The sequence below is a fragment of the Scyliorhinus torazame genome, chromosome 8 (genome assembly GCF_047496885.1).
Source record: "Scyliorhinus torazame isolate Kashiwa2021f chromosome 8, sScyTor2.1, whole genome shotgun sequence".
Taxonomy (NCBI): domain Eukaryota; kingdom Metazoa; phylum Chordata; class Chondrichthyes; order Carcharhiniformes; family Scyliorhinidae; genus Scyliorhinus; species Scyliorhinus torazame.
Window position 1 is genome coordinate 217,973,371 of NC_092714.1, and position 17,585 is coordinate 217,990,955.

General features: G+C 45.6%; 1 protein-coding gene across 3 annotated transcripts in view; it reads left to right on the forward strand.

Annotated features, from left to right (window-relative positions):
* Window positions 1-17,585, forward strand: part of LOC140428374 (cadherin-4-like) — a 1,038,564-nt gene that overhangs the window by 729,203 nt on the left and 291,776 nt on the right. For all 3 annotated transcript variants that reach the window (XM_072514764.1, XM_072514766.1, XM_072514765.1), the window contains one exon: window positions 12,039-12,194. In XM_072514764.1, the coding sequence (XP_072370865.1) occupies window positions 12,039-12,194 (156 nt within the window). The remainder of the gene's footprint in view (window positions 1-12,038; window positions 12,195-17,585) is intronic.

Consider the following 17,585-nt stretch of genomic DNA (forward strand, 5'->3'; position numbering starts at 1 on the left):
GTAGTGGGGGCATGGAATGCACTGCCTGTGGAAGTAATTGAGTCGGAAACATTAGGGACCTTCAAGCAGCTATTGGATAGGTACATGGATTACGGTAAAATGATATAGTGTAGATTTATTTGTTCTTAAGGGCAGCACGGTAGCTTTGTGAATAGCACAATTGCTTCACAGCTCCAGGGTCCCAGGTTCTATTCCGGCTTGGGTCACTGTCTGTGCGGAGACTGCACATCCTCCCTGTGTCTGCATGGGTTTCCTCCGGGTCCTCCGGTTTCCCCCATATCCAAAAATGTGCAGGTTAAGTGGATTGGCCATGATAAATTGCCCTTCGTGTCCACAATTGCCCTTAGTGTTGGGTGGAGGTGTTGACTTTGGGTAGGGTGCTCTTTCCAAGAGCCGGTGCAGACTCAATGGGCCGAATGGCCTCCTTCTGCACTGTAAATTCAATGATAATCTATGATTAATCTGGGACAAAGGTTCGGCACAACATCGCGGGCCGAAGGGCCTGTTCTGTGCTGTATTTTTCTATGTTCTATGTTCTATAAATCGATAGAGATAGCTCAAGCCACCGAATGTGCTAAAACGGGCACTTCCGAGTTACGGGTGTGTGCAGAAAGGTGAGGTGAATCAACCCTGGAGGAAACAGCTGCTAACAAGTACCCCGAGTGGCAGGCACAGAGGAGGCTGAACAAAAATTCCGGGTGCACGGTCGCGAACAGAAGCGATAAAGAGAAAAATGGGCTGTCAGCAGCAGAATTTTGATGAGTGTTACAGATGTGTATGGGAGATCACCCTCAGAGCAAGTGCCATTGCAAATATTTTGCTTGCTTCAATTGTAACAGGAAGGGCCACATTCTAGCACGGTGCTGAGCTAGACAGGGTGCACGCAGTTTAAGAATAAATACACCCTGACACACCCAGTGCATAAAGTAGAGGAAGATTCTGAGGAAGTAGTCGAGATTTGTAAGTTAAACATGGTTACGTTGAACAAGGTGGCTCACATTGAGCTAGGCCTTATGGTGAATGGTCAACTGTTGAGTATGGAGGCTTCCACGGGCACTTCTGCCATTGTGGTGGGACAATACACTTACAAGTAACCATGAGGCAGAGTCCAATCCCTGAGGTTAAGCAGTACGGCTGCTAAGTTCGCAACTTATACGGGGGAACCTAAATATATTAGGTACCACAACTGCACTGGTGTCATATCAACACCAATCTGCTGAATTATCCATGATTGTTGTGGATGGTCAAAGGCCAAGTCTCATGGGATGGGATTGGCTATAACAGATGAAGCTAAACTAGCAGGAAATTTTAAAAATAACTGATGGTGCTTTTCAAGAGATTCTATGCAAATACAAAGACATTTTTCAAATGACCTTTGCCAGGTACAAGAAGCCAAGGTCAAAATCAATGTGAGCTCCAAATCCACACCAAAATCCTTTAGAGCTCAGTCCATTACATACACGCTGTATCAGAAATTCAAAGCCAAATTGAGACGCTTGGAGAAATTAGGAATCATAAGGCCAGTATAGTTCTCCAAATGGGTGGTCCCTATTGTTCCCATGGTAAAACCTGATTGCGCCATCAGAATCTGTGGGGATGATAAATTCACCATAAACCAAGTGGCTGAATTTGCCAGGTATCCTGTGCAGAGAATAGAAGATCTTTACGCAAACCTAGTGATGGGGGCGGGGATGCCCTAACATATAAAAACCTCAAATTGAGCCATGCTTACCTACAACTTAAGCTAGATGAAGGTTCGAGAAGCTATGTACTGAGCAAGGGAATGTTAAAAGGATACAAGGTTGCCTGTTGACAGGTCATCTGCAGGTGCAATCTTCCAACGAATGATGGAGAATTTTCTGCAGAGTCCTGGTATACTTGGGTGACATCCTGGTGATGGGGACTCTGCATGAAGAATATCTGGTCAGCCAGGTGGAAGTCTTTAAGTGGTTTAGAGATGCAGGTATAAGACCGAAATTGGGAAAAGTGCAACTTATTTGTGGTTTAATGTTGATGCCAAAGACCTAGACCCCTTAGAAAAAAAGGTGAAAGAAATCAGAGGGCTTAGAACATAGAACATACAGTGCAGAAGAAGGCCATTCAGCCCATCGAGTCGGCACCGATCCACTTAAGCCCTCATTTCCATCCTATCCCTGTAACCCAATAACCCCTCCTAACCTTTTTGGTCACTAAGGGCAATTTATTATGGCCAATCCACCTGACCTGCAAGTCTTTGGACTGTGGGAAGAAACTGGAGCACCCGGCGGAAACCCACGCAGAGACAGGGAGAACGTGCAGACTCCGCACAGACAGTGACCATGGTGAATGTATTCACCATAATGCATGACATTGTAACCATTGTATCCACCTAATGCAACCTATGACCTGGAAGTGGTTATACGAGCTGCTTCTAGGTACTGTACTGTAACCCCGGTGGGCTCCGCCTCTGGCTCTGCCCTCACCGGCGCCATATATAACCCGGCCACCTGCGGGTGGCACTCATCTGCACAACCGACTCTGGCTAGGCAAGTTCACGACTAATAAAGCCTTATGTTCACTTGCTCTCTCGGCCTCTTGGTGAATTGAAGGTATATCAGTGACCCAGCGGGGAATCAAACATGGGACCCTGGCTCTGTGAAGCCACAATGCTATCCACTTGTGCTACCGTGCTGCCTGTACCAATAAAAGTTGCGGAATTAAAATCGATTCTGGGTATGGTCAATTATAACAACTGACTTTTACCAAACTTAGTAACAACATTAGCCTCTTTGCACCACCTCTTAAAAAAATATCAGTGCTGGCACTGGAAGGAATTGCAAAGACAAGCCTTCCAACAGGTTAAGCTGGCTTTACAATCGTCCAATTTACTAGTTCTTTTTGACCCAGAAAAACAGATAATCTTAACATGTGATGCTTCACCTAATGGTATAGGAGCCATCCTAGAAAATAGAATACAGCACTAATCGACCTATTGCTTTCATTTCCTAAACGTTAAAGATATTCGCAAATTGAAAAGAGGGCTGGCAGTAGTGCAAGGTGTGAAAAAGTTTCACCAATATCTTTATGGTCGCCATTTTAACCATCATTACTGATCACAAAGCGTTATTGGGGTTACTCCGTGAGGAGTAGCCGATTCCAACCATTGCTTTGGCCATGATCCAGAGGTGGGCTCCACTTTTGACTGCCGATAGTTAGTTTTTTTAAGTTTGGCTGGGGACTCATTTCCAATGCTGACAATCTGAGTTGATTCCCGATCCCTCAGAATGTTGTTTTGCCCTCGGTGACACAGAAAATTGCCCTTGCTTTAAATTTCTTGGATATCTTGCCTGTCTCATCAAATCATATTAAGGCTTGGACTCAGCGGGACACCGTCCTGTCTAAAGTTAAGCAGATGGTTTCATGTGGCTGGCATCACGATAAATCAGAGCGGCTTAAACCTACCAACTGAGGAAAGATGAAATCAGTTGTGAAGACTGGGTATTGCTTTGGGGGTCCCAGGTGACGATACCGCCTGTGGTAAGAGACCTGCGATTACAAGAACTACATTGCGTGCATCCTGGACAAACCAAAATTAAAATGTTGACCAGGAGCTACATCTGGTGGCCGAGCATCGGCAATAAAATGAAAAATCTGGTCCAGCATTGTGATTTTTGCCAGTCACACCAGACCTGCCACCTGAGGCTCAATGCATCCCTGGGAATTGGCTCAGCCGCCCTTGGACCAGATTTCATATGGATTGTACCGGTCCCTACCTGGGCAAAATGTTCTTTGTAGTGATGAATGCACACTCATAGTGGTTAGATGTGCAAGAAATGTGTACAATGACTTCAGCAATCACCATCGAAAGGTTAAGTCAGACCATTGTGATACACGGCCTCTGAGAAGTTATGGTTTTGGATAATGTTACCACCTTTTCCCTCCCTACGAGCTCTGTGGGTGTACCTACACCATCTGGACCTTCTCAAGGGTATTTTGGGATGAACAATAAATGTTGGCCTAGCCAGTGATGCCCACATCTCACAAATGAATTTTAAAAATATTCTTTCCTCCTGCTTCTTCCTTCAGGTGAAGGCCAGTCTCAATGAGGGTGGCAATGTCAATTTGGAGACTTGATAACTCATGCGATTGCAATTCATCTTTCTGGGTGGTCACTCTTGAGATTAGCCATGAGAATTCTGACATTCCAAGTTGCAAAATTTGAAGTTTTCATTCTTTGACCACAAAGATTCCAAAGGATTTCCCAGCCAGAAGAAAGTGGGACAGCTTATTTTTAGGGCACCTTTTCTGACTTCCTCCCTGTTTTGGGATGAGCGGAGGGTATCCTGAAGAGGACTGCTCAGTTACGGTTGCTGCTGCCCAAAGAGACCTCATTCCCAACACAGGTGTCCTGTGACCTTTGTGCATCTGTTGCCTGTGTGCCGATTCTTGATCAAGGACTCCATGTTTCCACCCCTGTCCTTGTTGCCTATTCCCCATCTCACAGGACTTCGAAAATGGACCTTGGCAAAAGCCTGTTTGTGACTTTATTTAATGTGGTTAATGTCCGCATGATAGCACGGTAGCACAAGTGGCTAGCACTGTGGCTTCACAGCGCCAGGGTCCCAGGTTCAATTCCCCGCTGGGTCACTGTCTGTGCGGAGTCTGCACATTCTACCCGTGTCTGCATGGGTTTCCTCCGGGTGCTCCGGTTTCCTTCCACGGTCCAAAGACGTGCACGTTAGGTCGATTGGCCGTGCTAAATTGCCCTTAGTGTCCAAAAGGTTAGGAGGGGTTATTGGATTACGGGGATAGGGTGGAAGTGAGGGCTTAAGTGGGTCAGTGCAGACTCGATGGGCCGAATAGCCTCCTTCTGCACTGTATGTTCTATGATCTTGACTGGTTTGTCAGCCAGATTTTGGTGATCTTTCGAACCACAGCAACGAGGACCACCCTACCTTTGTAACTTTTCTCAACCTTCGCAGTTGGTGAGATGGATAGCCTATCTTTGTCTGTTCTGCTATTGAAGACTTTTTGGACTGTACTGTATCTGGCATCTCTGGCCACCGCATCCCCTCCCCTTGTCATCATAGGTAGCCCTACCAGGAGCAAACAGTACTGTCCAGTCTGATATTCTGGCTCCATCAGTGTATCAGCAGGGATTGAGATTGGAGCATCTATGCAAAGCTGGTTTGACTGGATTCTAAGCTGGTTTCAGCCTTCAGAACCAATGGTGTGAGATATTAATTTCCAGCCTTCTGTAAACATTTGCCATTTTTGAAGGTTTACTTCCAGTGCTTACTTGAATGTTCGGTCAATTAGGTTGATTTAATTTGGTATTTTTCTACTAGCAACATTTTGAAATAAAATTCTATTCCTGTTAGTTGAAGGACTTGCTACTCAATGGAAGTGTCTTGAGCTTTCACTGCTGGTGATGTCACTGCACACCCACACACCACAGAAGCTGACAAGCCTCTCCTTGTGATTTATTTTAATGGATTCTTTAAAAATGATTTGAGTTTTATTGAAAACCACATAAAATCACTGGAGCTTGGTAACAGCTGGACGAAGAATGTTTGTTTCAACAGGAAATAGAATGCTATAAATCATAGCAAGCTGGCATCGTAATGACATCACTGGCATGCTTCAAGCATTTACTCGGGCATGTCAGACTCTGCAGAGCAGTGCCAACACAGAATAGTATGACACCCAAAGTTTTATTATTTATGTCTGGTGTTTAAATATCTTGCTCCTATTTCTTATGATCGTATTTCCTGTGCCCATGGGCAGCACGGTAGCACAGTGGCTAGCACGGTTGCTTCACAGAGCCAGAGTCCCAGGTTCGATTCCCGGCTTGCGTACTGTCTGTGCGGAGTTTGCACGTTCTCCCCGTGTCTGCGTGGGTTTCCTCCCACAAGTCCCGAAAGACCTGCTGTTAGGTAATTTGGACATTGAGAATTTTCCCTCTGTGTACCCGAACAGGCGCGGAATGTGGCGACGAGGGGCTTTTCACAGTAACTTCATTGCAGTGTTAATGTAAGTCTACTTGTGAAAATAAAGATGAAAAAAAATGTATATATATTGGGTAGGGAATAACAAACGCATTTTAACTAAAAAGCTATAAAGAACAAAATTAAATGTAGATCGTCCTCAAAACATTCAGTCATATGCATAGTAAACATTGCAACCAATTTGTAACCAGCAAGATCCCATGAACATTGAATAAACAGATCATTCATTTTTGGTGATGTTGGTCTTTTTGGTCAGAAAGAGCGAATACCTTGCACTTTTTTGAATTGCGTCATTGGATCCTTTACATCAAACTAACCAGGCAGCTGGAACTGCAATTTACTGTCTCGGCCCAAATATCTGTGACAGTACAGTATTCCCTCACCGCTTCATTGAACTATCTACTCTCACAGTATGGATTGGGCATTGAACCCATAACCTTCTAGCAGAGGCATGAGGACAAACTATAGAGCTCAGCTGACATTCATTCAAATTATATAGTTGCAAGTATTATGGCTTATTATTGATGGGTCTATTAGGCGGCAGATTTGTTTAGAAAGCTAACAGAATTATATGGTTCTTCGTTAAGTAAGGAGTAGAATCAAAACCAACTTCATTCTCGAGCTGAACTATGTTGAATACTGCCAGAAGGTTTGACCATATTGATAGAAAGAACATATCAGATTGAATGGTCAACCTGATTCACCAATTTTGCTGCTGCTGCGTCTGGATGATGGCAATAAGCAGCCATGTTACATAACAAACATACAAATCAGGAGTAGGACTAGGCCATTCAGCCCCTCGAGCATGCTCCAGCATTTAATGAGATCATGGCTGATCCTATTGTAACCTCAACTCCACATCCCCAACGACCCCCATGACCTTTTACCTTGTTGATATCAAGAATCTCTCTAGCTCTGCTTTAAAAATATCCAATGTCTCTGTTCCACTGCCTTTTGAAGAAGAGAGTTCCAAAGACTTGTGACCCTCAGGGAAAGAAATTCTCCTCATCTCGGTCTTAAATGGTGACCCCTTATTTTTAAGCAGTGACGCCGAGTACTAGATTCTCCCATAAGTGGAAATAAGCTCTTCACATTTGCCTTTTCAAGACCTTTCAGGATCTTATATGTTTCAATCAATCATGTTGCACAGGTCGGGTAAAATGGGAGGACAGTCGGATGCAATGTGCCTGACACAAGATGCATTGTAGCATGAAGTTGAGTACTTGCCAGCCTAGTGAACAAATACAAAGGGGAATGCAATGATCTGTGACTGAATGAGAGAGAGTGAGAGGCGATGGGCATAATATGGAGGGGTGCGCTCTCAGGCATAGCTGGTTGCAATTTCCAGTGGATGGTGTCTGTAAGCTAGTGCCCAGTCAAAGGGTAACTGGGTGAGTATCATGTTTAAGAAGATAATTTAAAACGATTGCGAGTTCACAAGGCACTAACGTTGTCCAAGTAAAAAACAGAAAACCGTTTTCATGCTCCAGGTGGTTGAAGATTTCAGGCAGTACTTTCATGTTATGAAACATACCAGTGAGTGTGGTTCTAGGGATGGGTAAGTCACCAACCTGAGTGGCAAAGGCATTGGCAGCAGAGATGAATTTCTGTCATCTATTAATTTCTTAAGACAGATTTAAATAAAGTGAGGCTAGTACTGATCCCTGGAGAAGAGACCATTGATTTGGTACCTCGACAAGCGAATACAGTTCGTCATGTGTACCTGAAATGTCAGCCTCAAGACAGTAAACCAACAAACAAATGGCCCAATATGGTAGAATTCTTGATTTCTTTACAGAATGCCAATGTATCAGACAGTGCCATTGGTTGTTGTTGGATCAAGAAGTGCAAGACCAATATTAAGTTTTATTTGGAGATACATCATCAGTGATCGGGTTGAGCGACCCAGTATCGCACGGGAATGCAATGATCTGTGATTGAATGAGAGAGAGTGAGAGGCGATGGGCATAATATGAAGGGGTGCGCTTCAGAACCTATTTATCCATGCTTGCGCCACATAACCGCCACCTGGCATCTATGCCTGGCTGAGAAGACCCTGGCTGGGTGCCGTTCAGTACTGGTCCCCACGAACGGGGACCAGGTGGAACGGTACCTGGGTTGCCTCCCAGGTGATTGGAAGCCCCTGTGTGGTTGGCACCTGGGCAGGTTGGCACTCTGGCACTGTTGGTGCCACCCAGGAACTTTGGAACTGCCAGCCGGGCACCCTGGCACTACCAGCCTGGTACACTGGCAGTGCCACCTGGGTGCCAGCCTGGCATTGCCAGCATGACTAGGTGGCACAGCCAGACTGGGCAGGGCACTGCCTATGTGCCAGGCTGGCATTTTGCCTTTGCCGGATTGGGCTCGGAGGTGGTATGCCTGTGTGAGGTGGGGTGCGCAGGGCCTTGATGACCCCCTTATAGGTGAGTTTTCGCATTGGGGGGGGTTGCATTGGGGAGGTTCAAGAGACCGGGACATCATTTTAAACTGGCATCCTAGTCTCTTCCTACACAGAGGATCTCCGCTTGCTGGAGATACTGAGAGCGGCCTCAGGGGATGTGGGGGTGCTTCCTCACTGGGACACTAAAAACAAACAGAGTGCCAATAGATAGTGGGGTCATTCCCGACAGCTAATCCCACCCAGGGATTAGTTAGATCTTGTTTGAGTGGAAATGAAGATAGTAGTTAAGGGGTAATCGTGAGCTAATTTCTGGTGTGATGTTAAAGAATTCTGTGTTAGTAATGAAGTTTGTTTTAATATACCATATCCTTATTTCTTCGGGAAATTACTCCTGGAGCGAGGAGGTAATTCTTTCCCAGTCTTCCAAAATTAAAATAAAACATTGGGGTTTCTGTCCATTATCCTAAACACTGTTGGGGCCTGGTCTGCTACCATAATACTGCCAAATTGAAAAGACACTCAGCATTACTGCATCACCGTTGAAAAAAGATTAATCTCCTCGAACACTTTGAGGCTGGAAGATATAACGCCCCAATGGCATTTTAATCTGGAAGATCCACCTGATAAATGTTTTCTCCACCGAATTCTGTGGTGTTCCGGGGTACAGGATTCCTGGTAGTTTCCATTTCGAACTCTGGTGGTAGTCCTAGACATTCTTCAGGTAAGTCCTGACTTCTGTACACCACATTGTTCCATCCCAATCCGCTACGGGGGGCACCAATGAAAGATCCCACAGGACATTCACGGCAGTGTGAAACCGATTTTCGGACTCACGCTGAATTCCCCCCCCCCCCCCCCCCCCCCCGCCCGGCCTCCCGTGGCCACCATGGAACCCACCTTAGATCTGTCTGTTGGACATTAAGCATCATCCCAGCAACAGATGAAGCCCCAGTTTTTTGATTCTAGTAAACTTATCTGTTAGGATATTGGAAATGGTGCTTCTATTGAGGGTTAAAGAGAGAAGTTTTTTTGCGGGTTTGAAATAGTCATTAGCTGGCATTTATATGGTGCAGTTGTTACCTGCCATCTGTCAGTGTGTTATTCAGATCCTGCTGCAAGCTGGCATGAGTGCTTCATTACCCAAGGCATTGAGAGTGGAGCTGAACACCGGATCATCAGTCAGCAACCCCAGTCTTTGGCCTTATGATGAAAGCAAGGTCATTTTTGAAGCAGCAAAGGATGGTTTGGGCTAACCGTCATTGTTAGGGTCACACGAGGGTGAGATACCAGAGGATGTCTGTGCTTTCAGAACCAAATCCAACATAAACTCACTGCAGTTAAGAAAGCAGAGTTAAGTCCAGAGTAAGCCAAGGAAAAGAAATAGGGGAACAGGTACATGTAAAAAATGAGAAATACACAGACACAGTGGGTGATGCAAGATTTACATATGCATGCAATTTTTAACCTTCCTACCTAAAAAAGCTGCACTTGCAATTTATGTATGAGAGCAAATATAAGCAGACAAATTCTCTCTCTCTGTGTCTCTGACTGTGAGTGCATATCATTGGGTTATTTTGTGTGTGTGAGATTTCCATCATCTGTTGGTCGCAATAAGTACAGCATCGGTTGGGTTTGCTGGATTATAGCTGGGAAGTGTAGTCATTTATTTTTTAAGTCACACTGGGTGTAATCTAACGGAAACTTTTCTAAGTGTCATTTGTGGCAGGTTTTGCTGGGAGATTTCCCCCCCGGCTTTGTCGACGAGTTCCCCACCACTATCTAACCACACTTGGGACGCGATTTAATGGCAGCGTCGTAATTGAGCGAGTGAGAGGCAGCCATTATATCGCGGGAGAGGCCAAAGTCGGGATCGTGCCAGGTACCGATCGCTTCGCGATCTAACTGGCCTGTCCCCGTTGGCGAGAACTGAATCCCGCCGCAACACAGTGAGAAACCAATTAAAGCTAATCTTCACACCATTAACCAGAACAACCCCCTTATCTAACAGCCTCCCCAGCAAGCAGTAATGCTAGCGCTCATTAGTACACCTTTTTAAAAACTTGAAACTGGCGGAATGGCTGCTATGGGGATCTGAGGAGATGAGTAGCCATCTTTGATCCCGGGCAGTGGGCCCTGGGGAACTTGGGTTGCTGTCCAGGGCACAGGTGGGGGGCAGCGGGTGTCTCTGCACCCGCGGATCTACCATGCCACTCCCTGGATCATGTTTACCCATAACGGGGACAATCCCAGCCCCTGCCTTTCAGTTAAGTGCGCACTTCACACCTCCCACGTAGATTCCCGTGGGTAGATGTAGCATTTTGGTGTTATTACCTCACATCCCAATTAGACCGTGATGCCTAGATAATGTGCCTAAACACTGTGGGAAGCAACACCAGGCCAACATCTGCAGACAGAGGTGCTGGGCCCCAGCACTGAGAACATTTCTGCAACCAGAGGGTGTGTGTGTGTACCAGGGAGGGGCCAGCGCCTGGTTCAGGTGCCATTGCATGCGCATGTGTGGGATATAGTGACTAGGGGGACCCCACTGTGGCTGGGGGTGCATGGGCAGGGCATGTTGGATGGCAGGGGATGTGGGGGTACGTCCTGGGAGGAGGGAGCAATGGGGAAATCGAGTGTCCTGGGGTGAAAGAGACCCCTGGTTTTCAGGCTCACATCCTCTCCAATTCCTTACAGATATTACATGGGGTGGATTATATCTTGCACCCCTCGGAGGCTGCCTTCACAGTGCTGCAGGCAAGGGGGTCAGACGCCGGAGGAGGTGACGACAGTAGTGTCGACAGAGGCTCGAGGCAGCGACCCATGTGCAGCGGCCCGCCCCACAGCCTGAGGACCTAGCCACCCATCTGGCCAGGGAGGGAACCTGAGGGGGAGGCCGGCAACAGCCTAAGGTGGACAGGCATCGCTGGTCTTCCAAACAGATGACGGAGAGCGTGTGCCGCAGTAGGCTCCGCCTCAACGAGGAGATGGTGTGGCACCTGTGCCATGTCCTCGCAGACCTGGCACCACGTGGAGGAGGAGGATATCTGCTGCCAGTGGCTGTCAAGATCACTGCAGCCCTGAACTTTTACACCTCAGGATTATTTCAGGGAGGCACTGCCACGAGTAAGGCCACAAGCGGGACCATGCCCATGAAAGGAGCATGAAATCCACAAACCAGTCTGTCTCGAAGAGTATCAACTGGTATATCAATTTTGCAATATCTCGCTAATCGTCTTAAAGATGCTACAAACTGTAAAATACTTTCACCTATTTCCTGACACCCAAGGGGCAAAAATAGTTTCTGCCGGAAATGGGGACAGCACATCTGGACCCAAGCTCCATCTGCCATTTTGGATACATCGTGGAGACTCCACGTCTCTGAAAATCCAGGCCAATATTTTGGTCAATTTACCTACGATCTACAAATATTATTAAGTTTAAAATCAATTCAGCTGGTGAATTTATTGTCACGACAGTGGCCATTTCCAAGAAATATTATTTGTTTCTCGCTAAATAATTCCATGGTGTAAAAGATTTGTATTAAGAACTTGACTGCCTCTCAACTATAGTCACCTAATACAGTCATTTAATATTATCACCTAATTATACTTTTGACAAGCTGCTAATATTTCACAATGTTTTAATTTCAGATTCGCTCAGATAAAGACCGGGAGATCCAGATCCGATACAGTATCACTGGACCTGGTGCAGACCAGCCACCCATGGAGGTCTTCAGTATTGATCAAGTTGCTGGTAAAATGCACGTTACAAGACCCCTGGATCGTGAGGATATAGCATCTTTTCATGTAAGGGCACAACCTTTAATATTATTACTTCCTCCATTGCCAATTAACTTTCATGCTAGTAAACCAAAAACAGAAAATAACCCTATTTATTGCTGGTAAAAAGGCATCCATCACTGGCATTTCTAATTCTTTCAGGAAGAAGGCTAATTTTACGATATTTTCTTCTGAACATAATGTTGTAACTAAGCTAATGTAGGAGAGCAGTTTGATGTTTCAAAGTAGTCACAATATTAGCGGCGCGATTCTCCGGTCTGACAGTCGCGTGTTCCTCGGCAGCACGCCCTCCCTGGCAACGGGGACTCTCCATTCCTGCCACCTGCCAATGGAATTTCCTATTGAGGCCACTCCACGCTGCTCGGAAACTCTCGGGCGTGGGTGCGCTGCTAGTGTAACGGAGAATCCCGCCAGTGGTGAATCCCCCCAAGGTTTCCGATATTGATATTGCAGATGAATGGTAGCATATCTGATGCCTATTTTAGACTGTCTTGAATAATTTGCCAATCAGAATCTATTAATTGATCAGTTTTCTTCAATAATATCTGATATTACTGCCGAAAAGATTCAAGATGTTAGTGTCATTCAGTTACAGTTGACCTTGTGTCCTCCATGTTTTCAAGATTAGTACTGAGCATTTCATCAATTGGATATTAACTAACTAAGATGCAGCTTATAATTTTTTCTGGCTCCCAGCAACATACCAGACAATTTGGACAGAGAAAGTCAGCAATTCCCAACAAACGGCAGTGAGATAAATGGCCAGATTCAATGTTTTGATTGATCTCTATCATCCCACACTCTCAGGGCAGACTTTCGCCTGTTTCTGTAGCTAATTATTTCTGGAACAGGTCGCGTGTATGTCGCCAAGGGCATTACACCACATCAAGCATAACCACACTCAAACACAAACTAAGGGGCAATTCAGCATGGCCCAATGCACCTCACCTCATGTCTTTGGACTGTGGGTGGAAACCAGAGCACCCGGTGAAAACCCACGCCGGCACGGGAAAGAAAACAAAATTCCACACAGACAATGCCCAGGCCGGAATCGAACCGTGGTCCCTGACGCTATGAGGCAGCTGTACTAACCACAAGCACCACCGTGCCACCCAATGATACAATTAAGAGATAAATATTGGCCAGGACTCTAGGAAAACTTCCAAATCTTCTTCGAATTTGTGCCGTGGGACCTTTTGTATCCAACCTACTGACCTCAGTTAAACATCTATTGCAGAAAAAACACATTTTGTTGAAGCTTTTTGTCAAGATAAATGTAAGAGTAACAAAGTCATGGGGCTCACAACTCTATACTGCAGGAGAAGAGGATGCTGATTGGTTGGAAAATTAACTATGATTGGTGGAAGTTTTGCGACAGAGAATGCTCCAGTTGATGGTGATTGGCAGTTAAGTGGCAAGCACTCACAGAATCACGGAATAATATAGCGTAGAAGAGGCCCTGTGGCCTATCGAGTCTGCAGTGAAAAACACTGACCTGCCTCCCATTTGCCAGCACTTGGCCTATAGCCTTGAATATTATGACGTGCCAAGTGTTCATTCAGGTACTTACTAAAGGATGTGAGGCAACCTGTTTTTATCACCCTCCCAGGCAGTGCTTTCCAGACCGTCACCAATCTCTGGGTAAAAATGTTCCCCCTCAAATTCTCCCTAAATCTCCTGCCCCTCACTTTGAATTTGTGACCCTCGTAACTGGCCCTTCAACTAAGAGGAAGAGTTGCTATCAATATACCACATACACGCCCCTCATAATCTTGTACACCTTGATCAGATCGGTCCTCAGTCTTTGCTGATCCAGCAAAAACAACGCTAGCCAATCCAACCTCTCTTCAATACTTAATGTCCCATCCCAGGCAACATCCTGGTGAATCGCCTCTGCACACCTCCAGTGCAATCACATTCTCCTGAAAATGTGGCGACCAGAATTGCACACAGTACTCTAGCTGTGGCCTCATCAAAGTTCTATACAACTCCAAATGACCTCCCTGCTTTTGTAATCTCTGCCTCGATTGATAAAGGCTAGTGTCCCATATGTCTTTTTCATCACCCTATTAACCTGCCCTTCTGCCATCAGAGATCTATGGACAAACACGCCAAGGTCCCTTTGTTCCTTGGACCATTCATTAAATACTTCCTTATCACATTACTACTCCTTCCAAAGTGTATCACCTCACACTTTTCAGGGTTAAATTCCATCTGCCACTTTTCTGCCTATTTGACCACCCCATCTATACTTCCCTGTAACCCAATACACTCAGGCTCACTGTTAACCCACCAGTCAATCTTTGTGTCATCCACAAACTTACTGATCCTACCTCCCACATAATCATCTATGTCTTTTATATAAATGATGACTAATAGGGGACCCAGAACAGATCCCTGTGGTACGCCACTGGACACTGGCTTCCAGTCAATAAAGCAGCTGTTTGTCATCACTCTCTGTCTCCTACAGCTAAGCCAATTTTGGATCTACCTTAACAAGTTCCCCTGTATCCCATGTGCATTTGCCTTCTTTATAAGTCTCCCATGTGGGACCTTGTCAAAGGTTTTGCTGAAATCCATGTAAACTACACTACCCTCATCTACACACTTGGTCACATGCTCAAAAAATTCAATCAGATTTGTTAAGCATGACCTTCCTCTGACAAAGCCATGCTGACTATTCCTGATCAAACATTGCCTCTTCAAGTGGAGATAGATTGTTTGAAATGTTTTAAATCAAGCAGCTTGAGTCTAATTGGTTAAGGCATCACCCTGTAGAATGAACCAGTCAATGGATATCAGTTCATTTGTTTCGTTGAAACAATGTTAGAAATGCTGGAGCGGAGCTTGGATTCATTGGCCAATCACGTCCTGACTCCCCAGTTTTGGATTTGGGGCTACCCCAATGTTACGCTGGGCGATCCGCTCACAGATTCCCAGGTCTGGGTTTATGCAGCAGTTGTCAAGAAGCGCTAACTTTGCCTGGACAATTGCATTAGGCTGGGAACTGCCTGACAAAGCAATTTATATCGGTAACTTCCAATGGTTCTGTCACTTTTACACTAATAGTCACTCTGAAGATGTTAGAAGAAATATAACCACCTCATATCTTCAGCGTAACTACTTTCAAGACCCAAACCAAGCCCCCATGGAAGTGTGCCCACATTCCTGAAGTCCCAGGGGACTCCTGCACATCACCCCCCCAAACTAAGCACCCCAACCAATGGTATTCTCCACCACCGATCTTTTCATCTGCACACGTTTCCCCACATTCCTCAATCTGACCCAGCCCTCGATCCATCACCAGCCGCCACAACGCAATCCAATGCTCACCCTCAGCCTACCCGAGCGTCAACCCCCCCCCCCCCCCCCCCCCCACTTCCCCGACCTGGCCCGATGCAGCCCCCACCCATAAGCCTTCCCCCACTCAGCCTCACAGCCAAACCAACCTATATCCCCCACCTCCTGACTGACCTACAGCTTCCCCTCCTGACACTTCCCTTGATATCCGATCTCTTTCCCCACCCACTGAGGATGTTATGGCCCATTGCCCTGATACCAGAAACAAGAGTCTAGATGCAGAGTCTTTTACTTAGAAATTAGAGGAGTGGAGGCAGCCGGGGATTTAAAAGACCAGCTGTCCCCGTGAGTCACACATGAGTGAACCACAGCCTAACTCCAGTCCCATCCCTGTGAAGGTGGGAAATGCTGGGTGAGGTGTTGGGTGCTCTGAGGTACAGACGAACCAACACGGTTGCGATTGGTACAACGCAGTTTTATTTAATCTAACAATTTCTACATCTGACTTGGTACTCAGCACGTTGTGACGGTGTGAGTGTCTTGCTAATGAGGTCCCGACCCTGTGCTGTCTCCAGATGGACTGCCCAGGAAGTGTCGTGTTTCTTGTCTTATACTGTGTCTGCTCTTGTCTGTGATTGGCTGTCGTGTTATGTGTGCTAATTGGTCCGTTGGTCTGTCTATCATTATGTATGTGTTATGATGTATGTTTGAATATCATGACACTGGGTTTCGTGGTGAGACTAAGAATTTGTGGTCGTTTCTGGGATGGGCCCTTTTTTCCACAAGTAAATCTGAGCTAACCCAAATAATAACAGGCCAGTTAGTTGAACATTGGTGGCAGGGAAAATTTTTGATTTGTTAATTGATGCATCTTGGAGTGTTAAGAAATCTTTATTGGGAACAAACTGCAGCCGTAAAAGTTGAGAATGATTTAAGCAATTTTGTGAATATTGAAAGGGGAGTCAGACATGACCTCAACTGGATCAGACCAGAAAAAACATGAAAAACTGGGTTTTATGGCAAGAGGTATAGAATGTAAAAGTCGAGAGATATTGTTGAACCTAGATGAATCCTTAGCAAGGCCACAGCTAGAGTATTCTGTGCAGTTTTGGACTCCATACAACAGGGGCTATGTTGTGGGATACAGCAGGCCACAGCACAGATTCAATAAGATACTGCCTGGTCTGGAAACTAAAATAAAGACTTGGCTAATTGTGGCTGTTTTCGTCAAAACAGAGAAGATTGCATAGTAAGTTGATAGTGGTGGTTAAAATGACAAAGATATGAGAAAGAGCAGAAAACAGATTGTTTCAAATGACTGCTGGATCTAAAACATGGAGAAATAGGTATAACATTAAATGTAGCGTATTCAGGACCAACGATAAAATAAACGTTTATTGAGACTGTGGAATGTGCTACTTGAGTGAACAGTATCTGCAAATCTGTTAGATGGCAGAAGGAAAGGGGAATGAAGGTATTTGGAAGGGCAGGCAAGGATTGGAGCGACTGCTTGTGTGGAGGATAAACACCAATATCCATTGATTGGGCCAGATGGCCTGATTCCATGGTGTAATTTCCATGCAATTCAAGAAATGTTTGCTGTGCAGCTTTGGCATAATGAGGAATGTGTGCAAAAGGATAATGATTGTGTACAAAGCTCCTCATGGTACCTCCCAGAGGAGGAGGTAGTTCCTAACTAACACTCGAAACAGAAGTCATCAACACCAGAAACAAAATGAATGCAAAAACTGAGTAGCTCATAGACCTTTGCCTTGCCTCTTGAGTTGACGAACAACTTCAAAGATCTAGGATGACCGCAGTGACATACTAGAAAGCTCTATTGGTATAACGTCCACTCTACTTAGGTGAACCACAATTTCCAATTAGGCCAAACTGTTTGATGCACATGGTTTATCACTTCTTTTCCTTCATTACAAAAAGGGACAGGGACATATTTTTGGGAGTGAATTTTGCACCCCACATGTTCGTCCTGTGTACTTGTGAATAACAAATCCACTTTTTGGCCATCGCTGCACCTTGCCTTTTAACGTTGAACTACGTGCTTTGAGGGGCTTCTGCCGCAGCAGATTTTCTGAT